Raw genomic sequence first — 21,590 nt, 5'->3', positions numbered from 1 at the left:
AAGACTGATGTGGACTATTCCTTGGGCAGCATTTGTTTATTTGCCCTGCTTTGAGGTTTACGGCCCACACCTGCCTAGTGCACTGCTTCATCAGACCATAGGGTCCCAAGTATTTCCTGCTCCGGCCCTGCCTCAGGGCGGAGGGAGGGAGGGATGGAGAGAGACATTTGCTTGAAAAGTGTTTCTAGCTCTCAAACTCCTGAAGTCTATATAGTATATAGTACCACCCTCACAACTCCACACAAAGGCAACACCCATCAGGTTTACCATGTGCCGTTATATACAGTGTGTTTAAACTACAGTCTGGGAGGAGGAGTGGAAGTTGGTTGGAAGTCAGAGACCCTCTGTTAACCACCCAACAGTGTTGTCATGTGAAAGTAGGAGGATTGATTCACTTTCCGCTGTAGTCCCACATGTCTGTGTCAGTTCATAGATCAGTGCACTGCAGGCCAAGCTAAGACATGTCCAGCCCAGTAGTTCTGTCCACTCCAGAAGTGTGCAGGTGGTGGGAGAGGACCTTTCAGCAGCTCACTGAAGCCATGGTGGGTAGTACTGAAGAGTATCGACCGATGGGTCAATATTCCCAACTACTCTGGCTTAAGTGGACCTCGGCACGGTTCAATAAAGTACAGTTCTATCTGCAGTCTCTGTCTGGGTTGATGGCAGAGATTGATTGGGATGCATTGGTCACTGCTTGGACAATATAATAAAGGGTGCCAATTCAATATTCTGTAAGAAGTGTCACCCTGATTCTTTTTGGAGGACTGAGGAAGAGTGCTTCACTAAAGACTGACTGTCTGGGATGATATGGCATATTTAAATATACCCTGCTCAAAAAAATAAAGGGAACACTAAAATAACACATCCTAGATCTGAATGAATGAAATATTCTTATTAAATACTTTTTTCTTTACATAGTTGAATGTGCTGACAACAAAATCACACAAATATTATCAATGGAAATCAAATGTATCAACCCATGGAGGTCTGGATTTGGAGTCACACTCAAAATTAAAGTGGAAAACCACACTACAGGCTGATCCAACTTTGATGTAATGTCCTTAAAACAAGTCAAAATGAGGCTCAGTAGTGTGTGTGGCCTCCACGTGCCTGTATGACCTCCCTACAATGCTCCTGATGAGGTGGCGGATGGTCTACTGAGGGATCTCCTCCCAGACCTGGACTAAAGCATCCTCCTGGACAGTCTGTGGTGCAACGTGGCGTTGGTGGATGGAGCGAGACATGATGTCCTAGATGTGCTCAATTGGATTCAGGTCTGGGGAACGGGCGGGCCAGTCCATAGCATCAATGCCTTCCTCTTGCAGGAACTGCTGACACACTCCGGCCGCATGAGGTCTAGCATTGTCTTGCATTAGGAGGAGCCCAGGGCCAACCGCACCAGCATATGGTCTCACAAGGGGTCTGAGGATCTCATCTCGGTACCTAATGGCAGTCAGGCTACCTCTGGCGAGCACATGGAGGGCTGTCTGGCTCCCCAAAGAAATGCCACCCCACACCATGACTGACCCACTGCCACCACCGAACGTTCTCCATGGCGTCTCCAGACTGTCACGTCTGTCACATGTGCTCGGTGTGAACCTGCTTTTATCTGTGAAGAGCACAGGGCGCCAGTGGCGAATTTGCCGATCTTGGTGTTCTCTGGCAAATGCCAAACGTCCTGCACGGTGTTGGGCTGTAAGCACAACCCCCACCTGTGGACGTCGGGCCCTTATACCACCCTCATGGAGTCTGTTTCTGACCATTTGAGCAGACACATGCACATTTGTGGCCTGCTGGAGGTCATTTTGCAGGGTTCTGGCAGTGCTCCTCCTGCTCCTCCTTGCACAAAGGCGGAGGTAGCGGTCCTGCTGCTGGGTTGTTGCCCTCCTACGGCCTCCTCCACGTCTCCTGATGTACTGGCCTGTCTCCTGGTAGCGCCTCCATGCTCTGGACACTACGCTGACAGACACAGCAAACCTTCTTGCCACAGCTCGCATTGATGTGCCATCCTGGATGAGCTGCACTACCTGAGCCACTTGTGTGGGTTGTAGACTCCGTCTCATGCTACCACTAGAGTGAAAGCACTCAAAAGTGACCAAAACATCAGCCAGGAAGCATAGGAACTGAGAAGTGGTCTGTGGTTATCACCTGCAGAACCACTCCTTTATTGGGGGTGTCTTTCTAATTGCCTATAATTTCCACCTGTTTTCTATTCCATTTGCACAACAGCATGTGAAATTTATTGTCAATCAGTGTTGCTTCCTAAGTGGACAGTTTGATTTCACAGAAGTGTGATTGACTTGGAGTTACATTGTGTTGTTTAAGTGTTCCCTTTATTTTTTTGAGCAGTGTATATATATAACTATTGACATCTTGACATACTTTACAACTAGGGCTACAACAAATATGCTAGAAAATATATACATGTTCAAACACATTTGTTTCTCCATTTTCTCTCTGTGTGAGTCGAGGATTTGTTTCTCTCTTTTGCAAATAATTATCCACTCTGCACACACTTCGTAGTGAAATGACATACGTCCGCCAAAGACTGCAGAAGATGACATAAACCTGGGAGCAGAGGATAATTGATTAATCAACCTCAGCCATGAGCCACGCACAACTGGAACATGTAGGCTACATATTGCATGTAGATCCCTATTACCATAAACATGATGTGTGTCCCGAACCTTTGACTATTTTTTTAGGTTACGGTGTGTCAGAGGGGAAGAGGAGGCATGCAGCGTTCAGTCGCCTGCAACGTGCTATTTGCACATTGGCTCCCTCCCTGACTGAACAGCAGTAGAGTTCAGGCTCTAGCCTACAGGGCCAGACGCACTGACTCTCAGTACACTAAAGCACACTAAAGCACACGGCTCAGACCTTTAACTTCTGGAGGGACAAGAATCAATACCCTGGCCCAATCCACTCTCATCTCCTGATAGATAGTCCACAACTCAATCATAACTAGGGACCTGGAGGTAAGTAAAAACAAGGGCCTGTTAATGACCAGTCATCATCTGTGGGAGAGAGCTGTATTTTCAGCACTGAGAGCTCACCAGTAATATGTACTGTACAATAACCCAGTCTTAGGAGTAGCATGTGTGGTGTGTGTCAAACCAATATCTCTATCCCTGAAATTTCTGCTCCACAATGGCTCTGGTGTTTCAGCTCAGGCAGAAGAAGCTGTCAAACAGCTGCCTCCATACCTCCACATCCTATAAAACATAATTTCTACTTCTATCCAGCTTTTGGAGAAGCTGGTGTCACAGAGGCCTCTCCTCTTCTCTCCTCTCGCCCCTCCTCTCTCTGGACCAGGCCTCTCCTCCACTCCCCTCTTCTCTCCCCTCCTCTCTCTGGACCAGGCCTCTCCTCTCCTCCCCTCCCCTCACCTCTCCCCTCCTCTCTCTGGGCCAGGCCTCTCCTCCCCTCCCCTCACCTCTCCCCTCCTCTCTCTGGACCAGGCCTCTCCTCTCCTCCCCTCACCTCTCTCCTCCTCTCTCTGGACCAGGCCTCTCCTCTCCTCCCCTCGCCTCTCCCCTCCTCTCTCTGGACCAGGCCTCTCCTCTCCTCCCCTCGCCTCTCCCCTCCTCTCTCTGGACCAGGCCTCTCCTCTCCTCTCCTCGCCTCTCCCCTCCTCTCTCTGGACCAGGCCTCTCCTCTCCTCCCCTCGCCTCTCCCCTCCTCTCTCTGGACCAGGCCTCTCCTCTCCTCTCCTCCCCTCTCCCCTCCTCTCTCTGGACCAGGCCTCTCCTCTCCTCCCCTCGCCTCTCCCCTCCTCTCTCTGGACCAGGCCTCTCCTCTCCTCCCCTCGCCTCTCCCCTCCTCTCTCTGGACTAGGCCCCTTGTATTTTTCCTTCGTCACAGTGTATGTTCTCCTCCTGTTGTGGGCTGACTGATGCCTGTTAGGAACCATGGAGGGGCCACAGAGGAGCTGGGAGAAGTGCAATTAGCAGATTCCACATGGGCTCTGTGAATACAACACTGGAGGAAAGAGAAACAAGGAGATGCACTTAGTGGCAGTGAGAGAGCCCAGCTCTCAGTGATCTCACTGTGCTTGTTTGTCTTGTCAGCACTACTGAGCACCGGTACTTTGCACCACCTGGGTGACGGTGTGAATAACTCGCTGTGACTACGTTGACTGTTGTTCTCTCACTGCTCTTTCCTCACTGAGACAAGAGGGGATTTGAATCACAATCTATAGTCTGTTTCAGCCCAACAGCAGCCCAGATACTTAAAAAGTCTCTCAGACACCTGGTTTGTGAATGTGGGCTTTCCAGCTAAGCCAACAAAGGTCCTTACAAGACTGTAATGTCCTCTGACTCAGAGTGAAGTGCTGGTTATTTTCAGCGTTATTTATTTCTATCCCTAACACTTAACTCAGCGGGACAAGTGGCAGTGATGGCAGCCATGTTAGTTCACATACTGAGTTTCCTCTCAGTTTGTGATGTACACCTGCTGTCTCCAGGCAGACACTGACAGGATCAGGCAGTAGATGAGATGACTGACCGGTGACTGCTCCCACATGGTGACACTCACGACAGCACAGCCACTCTCTGGAGGTGGCTATAGTCACAGTCACACCTGCTGCCACACAGGCCAATATCCAGTGCCATGGCTGATAGTCAGAGAGTCATAGAGGGAGTGTGAGACGAAGTAAAGAAGAGAGGGAAGGAGGGAAAGTCCATTACTCATCTCTCCTTCTGCACTCTGTTTGCCTCTTTTGTACTTTGCTATTGTTGGTAGAGGATTTGAAGTTTACCAATGTGACCGAGGCAGGGCTTTTAGATGTGGAAAGTGCTGTACAGCACTTTAGAATCCTTTCTGGTGAGGTTTTTTAAGATGCATTTTTTCCTGGTCAAGGAGTCGGTGTTGGTGGGTATCATCAGCCTGCTCACCTGTCTTGGATTCAGTCTGCTGTAAGTCTGTAGGCTGCAAGGCAGCTCCCCTCACTCTCCTGTCCCTACCTCTCCCACATCACCGTGTTGGAGACTTAACAGAGAGAGGACATAATGACAAAGGGACAGAGTCAATGAATTAAGAGATCAGAAAGGTCTTCTGAGATTTAGAGACAGAACAAGGAGGACATAGAGACAGAAAGGAAATAAATAAGGGAGAGAGAGAGAGAAAGATGGAGAATTGTGAAGCAGAGTTGGCTTCCAGAATGTTTCAGTTGGATAACTAACAGGATCAATATAACACAATGTAATAAATACTGCCGTTGGCTCCTTCCTCCCTATTAGGAGTTGTTCTAATGTTCCATCAGAATGTGGTCCTCTTAGTTCAGCTCATTTGGACAATGAGATCTGGATACAGCAACTATTAACATCAGGAAAACAGGCCAACAATGAGAATAAGTGGACAGCTAATGCTTTTCTGATGCTCTACTCTCCACCTTCTAAATAATAGTGTAGAGGAGATGTACTTCATACAGAAAAAGCAACTTTTAATGAAACGTTTCTGTGTGGAACAGAGGTGGATTACTGGACATCTATTACATGAATCAACACTTGCCACTGAAATGCTGTCACACGGAATATAAAGTATTCCATATTTATTAGGTACACGTGCTCTTTCCATGACATAGACTGACCAGGTGAATCAAGGTGAAAGATATGATCCCTTATTGATGGCACCTGTTATATCCATTTCAATCAGTTTAGATGAATGGTAGGAGAGGATTAAGGATTTTTAAGACTTAAGACAATTGAGACATGGATTGTGTATGTGTGTATGTGTGCAACTTAATATTAGGAAGGTGTTCTTAATGTTTGGTATACTACGTTTATTATGATAGGCCTCTCACAGCATGGCTACAAATGATTTCCATTCACTCCATATAACCTAACTCTTATTTTCACGTTGTTGCTGGCTTTTCCTTGCCCTACGCCTACAATTTCCCTGCTTAATTCAGGCGTGCTGCATAAAACCAATTTTCCGACAGGCATGTAGGAATTGTGGTGATAATGAGATCGAAACGGCTGAGGTGAATGTTAAAATGAGATAAGTGCAGACGCGGAAAGCGTGCGAATGTTCCATCTCTTAGGAGGATGAGTGAAGCTTAGCCTGTGGGTTTTTTACCCTCGTTGCTCTTATACCCTCTGTGGGATGGGAAAGCTAGCTGATAGGATACATTCAGTAGGAGTTGTCTGAGCCTGGACCTGAGTCTTTCGAGGCCACTGAATTTTCCCCCCCGAAATGTTCCATATGCAAAAAAATCTGCTTATCTCTCAGATTTTGTGCAAACATGTTATTTCTGTGAGCATTTCTCATTTGCCAAGATAATCTATCCACTTGACAGGTGTGGCATATCAAGAAGCAATTAAACAGCATGATCATTACACAGATGCACCTTGTGCTGGGGAAATTAAAGGTCACTCTAAAATGTCCAGTTTTGTCACACAACACAATGCCACAGATGTCTCAAGTTTTGAGGGAGTATGCAAATTGGCATGCTGACTGCAGGAATGTCAACCAGAGCTGTTGCCAGAGAATGAAATGTTAATTTCTCTACCATAAGCCGCCTACACTGTTGTTTCGAGAATTTGGCAGTACGTCCAACCGGCCTCACAACCACAGACCGCATGTAACCACGCCAGCCCAGGACCCCCGCATCCGGCTTCTTCACCTGTGGGATCATCTGAAACTAAGGAGTATTTCTGTCTGTAATAAAGCTTTTTTGTGGGGGGAAACTCATTGTGATTGGCTGGGCCTTGCTCCTCAGTGGCCCTGCCCAGTCATGTGAAATCCATAGATTACTAATTAATTTATTTCAGATTTTTTATATGAACTGTAACTTAGTGAAATAGTTTAAATTGTTGCATATTTTTTTTGTTCAGTATAGTTTAGTCCCTGCTGTCCAGTTTGCTTCCACATACTGTAATCTCTTCTCTCTGTAGACAACTACTCAGCTCTTCACCTTCAGCCGACCTTGGCTCAGCAGGAACAACCTCAACAGATCTGCATTCAACCAGCCCCCTCGAACCAGGATTACACAGGCGATCAAATAGAAACAGGCTTTCAGGAAGAAAGACTCAGCTCAGGGTGACACTGTGTTCAATTTCCTCTGGAAGAGCTTAACTAATCACTGCTTCTCTCTTACCATTCAATGGCCTCAGGTCTCATGTAATAGCAACTGTTGTCTGTGACAGCCTTGCCAGACCATTTCAAGGACAGGCATATGAATGCACACAGGAAATCCCACAAAGTCTCCCTTTTTCAGTGTGTGTGCCAGGATTTGTACCTTGTGATTTACACACATCTTAGTTTTTTTTGTGTATGGTATTATGTGTGTAGCAGTGTGTGTTGTGTCCAGTGTTGGACCAGGTGTCACTGTGTCAAGTGGCCCAGACAGAAATACCTCAATATTAACCAGCAGAACCATGACTCTCCATGGCCCTAACTGTCTCTTTATCTCCCCATCCCTCCCATCTCCTCCTCCCTCTCTTCTCTTCTCTCTCCCCTTTTCTCTCTCGTCTCCCTTCTCTTCTCTCTCCTCTCCTCCTCATGGCCCAGTTCTCCTGTCTGGAACAGATGTTAGTGCTGGTGCTCTATCCCTTCCCTACCCCCTACTTAATCATAGTCTATAATTAGCTAGCAGCCCACATACTCTAGTACCCTCACAGACACTCACACAACGTGGGACCATTTGAAGGAGGGAACAGAGAAACGTAATTAGAGGAGCTTTCTCCTTTATTCTCTTTCTTTTATTCCTCCCTCCTCCCTCTGTTCCTTCTTACCTCTGTAGAGATAGAAGGGCAATCTCTGGAGAGGGGGAGTGGTTTGCTGCAGGGAGAGATACAGAAAGCAGAAAGCATACATCCCCTCCCCCACATGCTCTACAAAATCTGGTGTTTATTTTATTGGAACGTGTCACTTGAATTATTTAGAGTTATTTCATTTTCATGTGTTGCTTTTAAATATATAGTGAGCAACACAGATTGTGGTGATTGGGACATAGTTGTTTACTCTGGGGGAGGAGCCTAATTAATATTGTAGTAATTTGACTTTAATGGATTATGATGCTTTTAACCTAAACGTGCTGTTGACCTCCTGTTTGCATATCAACAAAACAAACCATGTCCGTGTTGTCAGACAGACGTGTGTTGATCCAGGATTAGATCAGTGTGAGGTAGACAGTCAGGACTAATGCCAACGCAAACTGGATTATCCCAACAGTATTCTGGAAGTATTTCATTGACATGGGGATTTCTGGATAATGTGATTAGGTTGTGATGACCTTTGTTTCATGGGACTTTTATCCAATGCTGTAGCCATGAGTTAATTAAAACTACATCAACTTGTTGTTGTGCATTATTCAGTGCATTCGGAAAGTATTCAGACCCCTTGACTTTTTACACATTTTGTTACGTTACAACCTTATTCTAAAATTGATTAAATGGTCCCCCCCCCCCCCCCCACACTCATCAATCTACACACAATACCACATAATTACAAAACTAAAACAGGTTTTAGACATTTTTGCAAATGTATTAAAAAAAACAACTGAAATAGCACATTTAGATTATTATCCAGAACCTTTACTCAGTACTTTGTTGAAGCACCTTTGGCAGTGATTACAGCCTTGAGTCTTCTTGGGTATGATGCTACAAGCTTGGCGCACCTGTATTTGGGGAGTTTATTCCATACTTCTCTGCAGATCCCCTCAAGCTCTATCAGGTTAGATGGGGATTGTCACTGCACAGCATTTTTAGGTCTCTCCAGAGATGTTCGATCGGGTTCAAGTCCGGGGCTCTGGCTGGGCCACTCAAGGACATTCAGAGACTTGTCCCCAAGCCACTCCTGCGTTGTCTTGAACATGTGCTTAGGGTCGTTGTTAGGTTTAGGTTTCCTTCAGACGTAAAGCTTGGCATTCAGGCCAAAGAGTTCAAACTTGGTTTCATTAGATGAGAGAATCTTGTTTCTCATGGTCCGAGTCCTTTAGGTGTTTTTTTGCTAATTTCAAGCAGGCTATCGGGTGCCTGTCTGGCCATTGGTGATTGGAGTGACCATTGGTTTCTTGGTCACCTCCCTGACCAAGGCCCTTCTCCCCCAATTGCTCAGTTTGGCCGGGCGGCCAATCCTGTCTCGGAGCTCTATGGACAATTCCTTTGACCTCATGGCTTGGTTTCTGCTCAGACATGCACTGTCACTGTGGGACCTTATATAGACAGGTGTGTGCCTTTCCAAATCATGTCCAATCAATTGAATTTACCACAGGTGGACTCCAAGTTGTAGAAACATCAAGGATGATCATTGGAAACAAGATGCACCTGAGCTCAATTTCGAGTCTCATAGCAAAGGGTCTGGATACTTATGTAAATAAGGTATTTTAAATGAGAAAACATAAAAAAAAAACTGTTTTTGCTTTGTCATTATGGGGTGTTGTGTGTGGAAAATGTTGACAATTGTTGCTATAGCAGCACTGTCCTCATAAGAGCACAATCACAGAGACTTTATATAGTTACGTGTTTAATAAACACGTCAGACGACCACTCATCGTTTCGTGCTAGCTTAGAGGCTTAGAGGCACACAGTTTCTTTTTATCTGGTCTCTCATTCACGTCAGGGCAGTTTGGTGTTTTTTGCTCTGCTATTTTTTATTTTGCTCCTTCTATCTGACACCTTTTGGAACAGAGCTTTCACAGGTCAAGGCCTGGAACCATCTTCTGTGACCCAAGGTTCACCAATTATACTCTGGAGTTCCAGCTGATGGATTCTGACATATATTGGACTCTGTGTTAATTGTCTGTAATTTAATATATACAGTCTTTCCTTTTTCCATGTTAGATTAACAGCCCGGAAAACTGTTTCTTCCCTTCCTGGGGGAAGGTACTGTAGTTGATAAGATTTTGTGTGGAGGGACATGGAGGCATATCTCTTAGGTGTTTTTATATTAGTAAACTCAGTGAAGTGACATGGAGGCATATCTCTTAGGTGTTTTTATATTAGTAAACTCAGTGAAGTGACATGGAGGCATATCTCTTAGGTGTTTTTATATTAGTAAACTCAGTGAAGTGACATGGAGGCATATCTCTTAGGTGTTTTTATATTAGTAAACTCAGTGAAGTGACATGGAGGCATATCTCTTAGGTGTTTTTATATGAGAGTAAACTCAGTGAAGTGACATTGAGACATATCTCTTATGTGGTTTTATATGAGCGTAAACTCAGTGAAGTGACATTGAGACATATCTCTTATGTGGTTTTATATGAGCGTAAACTCAGTGAAGTGACATTGAGACATATCTCTTAGATGTTTTTATATGAGAGTAAACTCAGTGAAGTGACATTGAGACATATCTCTTAGGTGTTTTTATATGAGAGTAAACTCAGTGAAGTGACATTGAGACATATCTCTGGGTTTTATTTGAGAGTAAACTCAGTGAAGTGACATGGAGACATATCTCTTAGGTGTTTTTATATGAGAGTAAACTCAGTGAAGTGACATTGAGACATATCTCTTATGTGGTTTTATATGAGAGTAAACTCAGTGAAGTGACATTGAGACATATCTCTTATGTGGTTTTATATGAGAGTAAACTCAGTGAAGTGACATGGAGGCATATCTCTGGGTTTTATATGAGAGTAAACTCAGTGAAGTGACATTGAGACATATCTCTTAGGTGTTTTTATATGAGAGTAAACTCAGTGAAGTGACATTGAGACATATCTCTTATGTGGTTTTATATGAGAGTAAACTCAGTGAAGTGACATGGAGGCATATCTCTGGGTTTTATATGAGAGTAAACTCAGTGAAGTGACATTGAGACATATCTCTTATGTGGTTTTATATGAGAGTAAACTCAGTGAAGTGACATGGAGGCATATCTCTGGGTTTTATATGAGAGTAAACTCAGTGAAGTGACTTGGAGGCATATCTCTTAGGTGTTTTTATATGAGAGTAAACTCAGTGAAGTGACATGGAGGCATATCTCTGGGTTTTATATGAGAGTAAACTCAGTGAAGTGACTTGGAGGCATATCTCTGGGTTTTATATGAGAGTAAACTCAGTGAAGTGACATTGAGACATATCTCTTAGGGGTTTTTATATGAGAGTAAACTCAGTGAAGTGACATTGAGACATATCTCTTAGGTGTTTTTATATGAGAGTAAACTCAGTGAAGTGACATTGAGACATATCTCTGGGTTTTATATGAGAGTAAACTCAGTGAAGTGACATTGAGACATATCTCTTAGATGTTTTAATATGAGAGTAAACTCAGTGAAGTGACATTGAGACATATCTCTGGGTTTTATATGAGAGTAAACTCAGTGAAGTGACATGGAGGCATATCTCTGGGTTTAATATGTGAGTAAACTCAGTGAAGTGACATGGAGGCATATCTCTGGGTTTTATATGAGAGTAAACTCAATGAAGTGACATGGAGGCATATATCTGGGTTTTTATATGAGAGTAAACAAGGTGAAGTGACATTGAGACATATCTCTGGGTTTTATATGAGAGTAAACTCAGTGAAGTGACATGGAGGCATATCTCTGGGTTTAATATGTGAGTAAACTCAGTGAAGTGACATGGAGGCATATCTCTGGGTTTTATATGAGAGTAAACTCAGTGAAGTGACATGGAGGCATATCTCTTAGGTGTTTTTATATGAGAGTAAACTCAGTGAAGTGACATGGAGGCATATCTCTGGGTTTTATATGAGAGTAAACTCAGTGAAGTGACATGGAGGCATATCTCTGGGTTTTATATGAGAGTAAACTCAGTGAAGTGACATGGAGGCATATCTCTGGGTTTTATATGAGAGTAAACTCAGTGAAGTGACATGGAGGCATATCTCTTAGGTGTTTTTATATGAGAGTAAACTCAGTGAAGTGACATGGAGGCATATCTCTGGGTTTTATATGAGAGTAAACTCAGTGAAGTGACATGGAGGCATATCTCTGGGTTTTATATGAGAGTAAACTCAGTGAAGTGACATGGAGGCATATCTCTGGGTTTTATATGAGAGTAAACTCAGTGAAGTGACTTGGAGGCATATCTCTGGGTTTTATATGAGAGTAAACTCAGTGAAGTGACATGGAGGCATATCTCTGGGTTTTATATGAGAGTAAACTCAGTGAAGTGACTTGGAGGCATATCTCTGGGTTTTATATGAGAGTAAACTCAGTGAAGTGACATGGAGACATATCTCTTAGATGTTTTTATATGAGAGTAAACTCAGTGAAGTGACATTGAGACATATCTCTTAGGTGTTTTTATATGAGAGTAAACTCAGTGAAGTGACATTGAGACATATCTCTTAGATGTTTTTATATGAGAGTAAACTCAGTGAAGTGACTTGGAGGCATATCTCTGGGTTTTATATGAGAGTAAACTCAGTGAAGTGACATGGAGTCATATCTCTGGGTTTTATATGAGAGTAAACTCAGTGAAGTGACATTGAGGCATATCTCTTAGGTGTTTTTATATGAGAGTAAACTCAGTGAAGTGACATTGAGACATACAGTGCCTTGCGAAAGTATTCGGCCCCCTGAACTTTGCGACCTTTTGCCACATTTCAGGCTTCAAACATAAAGATATAAAACTGTATTTTTTTGTGAAGAATCAACAACAAGTGGGACACAATCATGAAGTGGAACGACATTTATTGGATATTTCAAACTTTTTTAACGAATCAAAAACTGAAAAATTGGGCGTGCAAAATTATTCAGCCCCTTTACTTTCAGTGCAGCAAACTCTCTCCAGAAGTTCAGTGAGGATCTCTGAATGATCCAATGTTGACCTAAATGACTAATGATGATAAATACAATCCACCTGTGTGTAATCAAGTCTCCGTATAAATGCACCTGCACTGTGATAGTCTCAGAGGTCCGTTAAAAGCGCAGAGAGCATCATGAAGAACAAGGAACACACCAGGCAGGTCCGAGATACTGTTGTGAAGAAGTTTAAAGCCGGATTTGGATACAAAAAGATTTCCCAAGCTTTAAACATCCCAAGAAGCACTGTGCAAGCGATAATATTGAAATGGAAGGAGTATCAGACCACTGCAAATCTACCAAGACCTGGCCGTCCCTCTAAACTTTCAGCTCATACAAGGAGAAGACTGATCAGAGATGCAGCCAAGAGGCCCATGATCACTCTGGATGAACTGCAGAGATCTACAGCTGAGGTGGGAGACTCTGTCCATAGGACAACAATCAGTCGTATATTGCACAAATCTGGCCTTTATGGAAGAGTGGCAAGCCATTTCTTAAAGATATCCATAAAAAGTGTCGTTTAAAGTTTGCCACAAGCCACCTGGGAGACACACCAAACATGTGGAAGAAGGTGCTCTGGTCAGATGAAACCAAAATTGAACTTTTTGGCAACAATGCAAAACGTTATGTTTGGCGTAAAAGCAACACAGCTCATCACCCTGAACACACCATCCCCACTGTCAAACATGGTGGTGGCAGCATCATGGTTTGGGCCTGCTTTTCTTCAGCAGGGACAGGGAAGATGGTTAAAATTGATGGGAAGATGGATGGAGCCAAATACAGGACCATTCTGGAAGAAAACCTGATGGAGTCTGCAAAAGACCTGAGACTGGGACGGAGATTTGTCTTCCAACAAGACAATGATCCAAAACATAAAGCAAAATCTACAATGGAATGGTTAAAAAATGAACATATCCAGGTGTTAGAATGGCCAAGTCAAAGTCCAGACCTGAATCCAATCGAGAATCTGTGGAAAGAACTGAAAACTGCTGTTCACAAATGCTCTCCATCCAACCTCACTGAGCTCGAGCTGTTTTGCAAGGAGGAATGGGAAAAAATTTCAGTCTCTCGATGTGCAAAACTGATAGAGACATAACCCAAGCGACTTACAGCTGTAATCGCAGCAAAAGGTGGCGCTACAAAGTATTAACTTAAGGGGGCTGAATAACTTTGCACGCCCAATTTTTCAGTTTTTGATTTGTTAAAAAAGTTTGAAATATCCAAAAAATGTCGTTCCACTTCATGATTGTGTCCCACTTGTTGTGGATTCTTCACAAAAAAATACAGTTTTATATCTTTATGTTTGAAGCCTGAAATGTGGCAAAAGGTCGCAAAGTTCAAGGGGGCCGAATACTTTCGCAAGGCACTGTATCTCTGGTTTTTATATGAGAGTACACTCAGTGAAGTGACATTGAGACATATCTCTTAGGTGTTTTTATATGAGAGTAAACTCAGTGAAGTGACATGGAGGCATATCTCTGGGTTTTATATGAGAGTAAACTCAATGAATTGACATGGAGGCATATCTCTTAGGTGCCATCGTATGATGGTAAAACCTCAGTGAAGGAGGCAGGCGGCTTCATCTGACCACATTTCTCTGTCACCCTGTTTACAAGTCTATGTACTTGTATGTATTGATGTGTGTCCTTTATTGAACTGGTCTCCTCTGTGTGTGTTTGCCCATGCAGGTGATGAATGTGAGCCTTTGGGAGGGGGAGCGGGTGACGTTTGAGGATGTGGGGGGAGGGGAGCCCTCTGTTCTGGCCAACGAGTCTATCCTGTTGAAGGGCCTGGTGGTACGCAGCTGGAGCAACCAGATCACCATCCACTTCCACAGCCAGAGACAGACCCAGCCTGGGTCCTTCCTGCTCAGATACCAAGGTAAGACCCGAGGGCAACCAAACGCTAAGCACTAGCACAACCACCAACCAAGCACCACACCACAGCACAGCACTAGACCATCAACCTAATCAAATACTACACAACAACAAACCAAGTTTCAGAATGTGAGTTGTAACCAATGTGAAGTGACAATATAGACAAGGCCTGAGAGGTTGATTTATCCTCTCCTCCAGCAGCCTCCTCCTGTACACTGGGGCTCACTCTCCTGTATACTGGGGCTCACTCTCCTGTACACTGGGGCTCACCCTTCTGTACACTGGGGCTCACCCTTCTGTACACTGGGGCTCACCCTTCTGTACACTGGGGCTCACCCTTCTTTCTGTACACTGGGGCTCACCCTTCTTTCTGTACACTGGGGCTCACCCTTCTGTACACTGGGGCTCACCCTTCTGTACACTGGGGCTCACCCTTCTGTACACTGGGGCTCACCCTTCTGAACACTGGGGCTCACCCTCCTGTACACTGGGGCTCACTCTCCTGTACACTGGGGCTCACCCTTCTGTACACTGGGGCTCACCCTCCTGTACACTGGGGCTCACCCTTCTGTACACTGGGGCTCACCCTCCTGTACACTGGGGCTCACCCTTCTGTACACTGGGGCTCACCCTCCTGTACACTGGGGCTCACCCTTCTGTACACTGGGGCTCACCCTTCTGTACACTGGGGCTCACCCTTCTGTACACTGGGGCTCACCCTTCTGTACACTGGGGCTCACCCTTCTGTACACTGGGGCTCACCCTTCTGTACACTGGGGCTCACCCTTCTGTACACTGGGGCTCACCCTCCTGTACACTGGGGCTCACCCTTCTGTACCCTGGGGCTCACCCTTCTGTACACTGGGGCTCACCCTTCTGTACACTGGGGCTCAATCTCCTGTACACTGGGGCTCACCCTTCTGTACCCTGGGGCTCACCCTTCTGTACACTGGGGCTCAATCTCCTGTACACTGGGGCTCACCCTTCTGTACCCTGGGGCTCACCCTTCTGTACACTGGGGCTCACCCTTCTGTACCCTGGGGCTCACCCTTCTGTACACTGGGGCTCACCCTCCTGTTATCCCTTGTCAACATAATGTGCTCATGTTAGCCACAAAATAACACCGCTGTCAATTGGCAGTATAATCAGTTGGGGAAATTGCTGTGATGATGCTCTTCTAATTGTCATTGTCAGAAGGAGACTGCATGCAGTTATGAGCCCTGTTGCTTACACATTGTGGTGAAATAGAAAAGCAACTTTACAAATATTTTTTTTCAGATTCTTTTGTTTTTGTGAGTTAATGAACTGCGGCAGGTTTGTAAATGAGTAGTGCCATTCCGAACAATGCCTAGATTACCGGTTGAATAAGAATTGCATTTCCCGCTCACCCATCCCTCTCTGAATCATGCTATGCCCCCCCCCCCTCTTCTCTCTCTCCTTCTCTCATTTCCTCTCTCTCTCTCCTTTGCGAGTTGTGTGGGTGGTATTCACCACCCAGTGAGGGGGACCTTCATGGCTTTCTGTGGCAGGCTTCTGCTGCTCTATTAAATAGCATGGCAATCATATGGCAGGGCACGGCGCAGCGCCACCGATAATAACTTTCTGCTTCTTTACAAAACTTCCAATTACCTGACACAGTGGTCCCACCCACCCCATCCCCCCACACCCTCCTCTGCTCGACCTGTTTGATATTCCCTGAGCAGCACATCGTGCTGATCTGGGCTGGCTATATGAGGGTGGCCTCTAACTATTTTCCCCTGTCTGTGACATACAGTATGGTGCATTCTGTAGCAGACAGAAATAAAATAACTTAGGGGAGAGTAATTTGATGACATCTGGTATGTTCAGAGAGGGAATCTCTCTTTCTTTTTCTTTTTCTCTGACTCTTTATCTCCCTCTCGCTCTTTTCCGCTCTCTCACTCCCTCCCTTCCTCGCTCTCGCTCAATGTTAATAATAAAAAAATTGGTTCTCGGGGCATGCTGAGTAATTAGCATATAATGGGGTCACCTTAATCACAAGTGCATTAAATCTCAATGAAACACTGCCTGGAAACAAATTGACTTCCCATTAGAATACATCAAATTTAAGTTATGGATCCATAAATCAAGTAGTCAGCCATCTTTCTGCGTGCCTCTGGCAGAATGAGAGTTATCCTACACTAAGACAGTGCTTGGTTAGGGGAATTGTTTGCTCAAATACCAATATTGATGATTTTCCACTTACTTTGGCCTTTGCAGTTTTTTTATTTTGGTATAGGCTGCCTATACAAGCTCTGAAAGCAAAACATTGCTCTTCTAATGGCTTTGGAGTCACTTTGAGGACATCGTCATGCTTTTAAGAGCATACTACAATGTTCCCTGTTCGTTTCCATACATTTCTAATCCAAGGAGGCTCTTGATTTGTACAGAAAGATATGTAATTTGATATTTAACACTTAAACACCAACGTCTATGTTAATAACATTTCATCTCAAAGTAAGATAAAGTCTGAGTATCTGCCAGGTGACATAAGCAGGAGAGGGAGAGTGGTAGTAACATGTTCATTTATACACCATGACAGTTTTACGTGTATTGAGATGATTGCTCTGATATTACAATCTCTTTGCTCTGCAAAGCACCTTGTCTCGTAATGAGGTGTGGAGAATGTGATCAGACAACCAGTGAGCAGGAGACTGATTTGTTTTAAAGATGGAAACCAGGCTAGTGTCTGTGATTAAATCATGAATCATCATCATCTCCTCTGCCTGAGGTGACCGGTAATGAATTCAATACTGTCTTACTAGATCATTCCTGGAGGAAGATTGATCAAACAGTGAATTTGAGGGAACTAAAGAGCGAGTTATGTTGATCATTGTGGGTGCTATGAACATTTGCTCAGTATTTATGAAGCACGCATATGTAAATTAGTTCTGTATTGGTATTTTTCAATTAAATCAACTGGCCTAGGATAATTGTAATGCTTGCTCTCCTGTCTTGTCTTGTCTATTTGCTATCACCATTTTGAGTACCTTAAATACTTCTCTCTCTGTCTCTCTCGCTCTCTTCATGTAGTTTGCTCTACATCATCATACATCGTTGGAGCTGTATGTTAGTCATCTAGTGTAGCAGGCCAGTTCTGAGCACCCATTACTGGCACAGTGTACTGTGGCTCTATTGGCATGGAAACACTGATGGTTATCAAAGCTTCAGCTACCATCTCCCATTTGGCCAGCAGTCATAAGAGCAGTAATTACCTGTGGATACATTTTAAGCAGCAGGTAATATCACCATCATCTATCAGTAGAGATAGTCTTTATTTACCAGCTGCTCTGGGAGAAAGATCAATGAAACAAGAGGAAAACAAGAATCAAGTGGAGGAAAACACTCTCCTCACAGATTTGGGATAAAAGTTGGTGATCAAGACCTTGTTCCAACACCTCCGCTTGGCAGCTGTTTAGTAACAGCCTTTCAAGGACTTGGGAGAAAGTGTGAAACTCAGCACGAAACCTTCCCAACACTTGTTTCCCTTCTTTGTCTCCTTTTATTCATAACCACTATCTGAGAGTATTGGGGCATTATCATCATCATTGACATCAAGTTACTTGCCTGGTATTTAGAAGTTAGACACCTAAGAAAGTTAGAGAGGGAGAGAGAGAGATGGAGAAGAGCGAGAGGGAGAGAGAGAGAGTGAGTGTGTGTGTGAGTGCCATGCGTGTATACACATACACAAGTTAAAGTGGAGGGCAGTCGGCAGAAACATGTCCCTTCCCAGGCTCCCCTCACATCTGGTGAAGTCTCACTACTGACAGTCACATCTGTCTGTGTCGTCCCCTCGACCCAGAGCTCCACAGGCTTCCTGCCCCCTGGGGTACCACTCCAGCTCCAAGGGCTTCCTGCCCCCTCAATACAACTCCAGCTCCACGGACTTCCTGCCCCCTGGGGTACCACTCCAGCTCCAAGGGCTTCCTGCCCCCTCGATACAACTCCAGCTCCAAGGGCTTCCTGCCCCCTCAATACAACTCCAGCTCCAAGGGCTTCCTGCCCCCTCAATACAACTCCAGCTCCAAGGGCTTCCTGCCCCCTCAATACCACTCCAGCTCCAAGGGCTTCCTGCCCCCTTAATACCACTCCAGCTCCAAGGGCTTCCTACCCCCTCAATACAACTCCAGCACCACAGGCTTCCTGCCACCTGGGGTACCACTTCAGCTCCAAGGGCTTCCTAACCCCTCAATACAACTCCAGCATCACAGGTTTCCTGCCCCCTGGGGTACAACTCCAGCTCCACGGTGCTCTCTGTCCCCTGGGGTACAACTCTATTTTCACGCCGCTGTCGGTCTCTCACACAATTGTTTATCAGCCCCTCCATCGCTTCCCCACTGAGACAGTCCCTCTGATGGTGCAAAGACTAGGCCAGATCAGGGCCAACCCAAGACCCATCCACACAGATATTACATATACAGTAGACCCATCCACACACATATTACATATACAGTAGAACCATCCACACAAATATTACATATACAGTAGACCCATCCACACACATATTACATATACAGTAGAACCATCCACACAAATATTACATATACAGTAGACCCATCCACACACATATTACATATACAGTAGACCTATCCACACACATATTACATATACAGTAGACCTATCCACACCCATATTACATATACAGTAGACCTATCCACACACATATTACATATACAGTAGACCCATCCACACACATATTACATATACAGTAGACCCATCCACACACATATTACATATACAGTAGACCTATCCACACACATATTACATATACAGTAGACCCATCCACACACATATTACATATACAGTAGACCCATCCACACACATATTACATATACAGTAGACCTATCCACACACATATTACATATACAGTAGACCTATCCACACACTTATTACATTTACAGTAGTTTTGTTTAGAATACAAATAACACACTTCTCATTTTATGACTGAACATTCATGAGACTGTAGCCCACACAGATCAGATCAGTATTATCTGCATAGTTCTTGTAATTTAATGTGGAAAACAATATTCACCCTTCACTCTCCCCTACACCACATTTCCCAGTGTTCCTCAGTCTCCTGCCAAATGCTGCTGTTAGCCTGCCTACCAGGCATTAGGTCTCTACTGCCTCTCCTGTCAACAAATACATCTCAATTAATCCACTGATGAAATATGGAGAAGGGCGGAGTGGTTGCCGAAACGATCAATAGTGACGTAACTCAGTTTAGAAATTCCTGCCCAATTTCAGCGATACAGCGGTTATAGTTTTGGCACGCCCTCTAAGGTCATGTAAGACTAGATGACACTGGTTTTCATAAATAGTGTCATTGGCTTGAACCCACTATCTCTACTGACAGATAAATGTCAAAACAATTCACTGTAATTCAGAACAAACCATGAAGCTTCCAACAATTGACAAGAAGGTCACAGCAATCTTCTATAGACAATTTGGGTCCCGAGACAAAACCAGTTGAGGACTACTGCTCTAGAAGATCATTTGAGGTTAAAAACAGACCCTTTTCCATAAGACAAAGGCCTTCAGGTCCAGCCTCCATTGCCATTGAACCCTGAATGGCAGTGATAATGCAGAACCATAATGATTGGGCTAATGATTACTTGTGGTGGACTAAGGTGTCCATTGTAGTGTACAGTGCCTTGCGAAAGTATTCGGCCCCCTTGAACTTTGCGACCTTTTGCCACATTTCAGGCTTCAAACATAAATATATAAAACTGTATTTTTTTGTGAAGAATCAACAACAAGTGGGACACAATCATGAAGTGGAATTTATTGGATATTTATTGGATATTTCAAACTTTTTTAACAAATCAAAAACTGAAAAATTGGGGTGGAAAATTATTCAACCCCTTTACTTTCAGTGCAGCAAACTCTCTCCAGAAGTTCAGTGAGGATCTCTGAATGATCCAATGTTGACCTAAATGACTAATGATGATAAATACAATCCACCTGTGTGTAATCAAGTCTCCGTATAAATGCACCTGCACTGTGATAGTCTCAGAGGTCCGTTAAAAGCGCAGAGAGCATCATGAAGAACAAGGAACACACCAGGCAGGTCCGAGATACTGTTGTGAAGAAGTTTAAAGCCGGATTTGGATACAAAAAGATTTCCCAAGCTTTAAACATCCCAAGGAGCACTGTGCAAGCGATAATATTGAAATGGAAGGAGTATCAGACCAATGCAAATCTACCAAGACCTGGCCGTCCCTCTAAACTTTCAGCTCATACAAGGAGAAGACTGATCAGAGATGCAGCCAAGAGGCCCATGATCACTCTGGATGAACTGCAGAGATCTACAGCTGAGGTGGGAGACTCTGTCCATAGGACAACAATCAGTCGTATATTGCACAAATCTGGCCTTTATGGAAGAGTGGCAAGAAGAAAGCCATTTCTTAAAGATATCCATAAAAAGTGTCGTTTAAAGTTTGCCACGAGCCACCTGGGAGACACACCAAACATGTGGAAGAAGGTGCTCTGGTCAGATGAAACCAAAATTGAACTTTTTGGCAACAATGCAAAATGTTATGTTTGGCGTAAAAGCAACACAGCTGAACACACCATCCCCACTGTCAAACATGGTGGTGGCAGCATCATGGTTTGGGCCTGCTTTTCTTCAGCAGGGACAGGGAAGATGGTTAAAATTGATGGGAAGATGGATGGAGCCAAATACAGGACCATTCTGGAAGAAAACCTGATGGAGTCTGCAAAAGACCTGAGACTGGGACGGAGATTTGTCTTCCAACAAGACAATGATCCAAAACATAAAGCAAAATCTACAATGGAATGGTTCAAAAATAAACATATCCAGGTGTTAGAATGGCCAAGTCAAAGTCCAGACCTGAATCCAATCGAGAATCTGTGGAAAGAACTGAAAACTGCTGTTCACAAATGCTCTCCATCCAACCTCACTGAGCTCGAGCTGTTTTGCAAGGAGGAATGGGAAAAAATGTCAGTCTCTCGAT

At 44.3% G+C, this 21,590-nt stretch overlaps 1 protein-coding gene across 6 annotated transcripts in view; it reads left to right on the top strand.

Moving 5' to 3' along the window:
- The window catches only part of sez6b (seizure related 6 homolog b), a 159,833-nt gene that overhangs the window by 102,047 nt on the left and 36,196 nt on the right, over nucleotides 1–21,590 (top strand). For all 6 annotated transcript variants that reach the window (XM_090218761.1, XM_090218760.1, XM_021582864.3 and 3 more), the window contains exon 4: nucleotides 14,407–14,599. In XM_090218761.1, the coding sequence (XP_090074887.1) occupies nucleotides 14,407–14,599 (193 nt within the window). The remainder of the gene's footprint in view (nucleotides 1–14,406; nucleotides 14,600–21,590) is intronic.

Source organism: Oncorhynchus mykiss, chromosome 24 (assembly GCF_057628025.1).
Source record: "Oncorhynchus mykiss isolate SJ-2025 chromosome 24, ASM5762802v1, whole genome shotgun sequence".
NCBI lineage: Eukaryota > Metazoa > Chordata > Actinopteri > Salmoniformes > Salmonidae > Oncorhynchus > Oncorhynchus mykiss.
The sequence above is the reverse complement of the archived record's forward strand: the minus strand, read 5'-3'. Positions and strand labels throughout refer to the sequence as shown.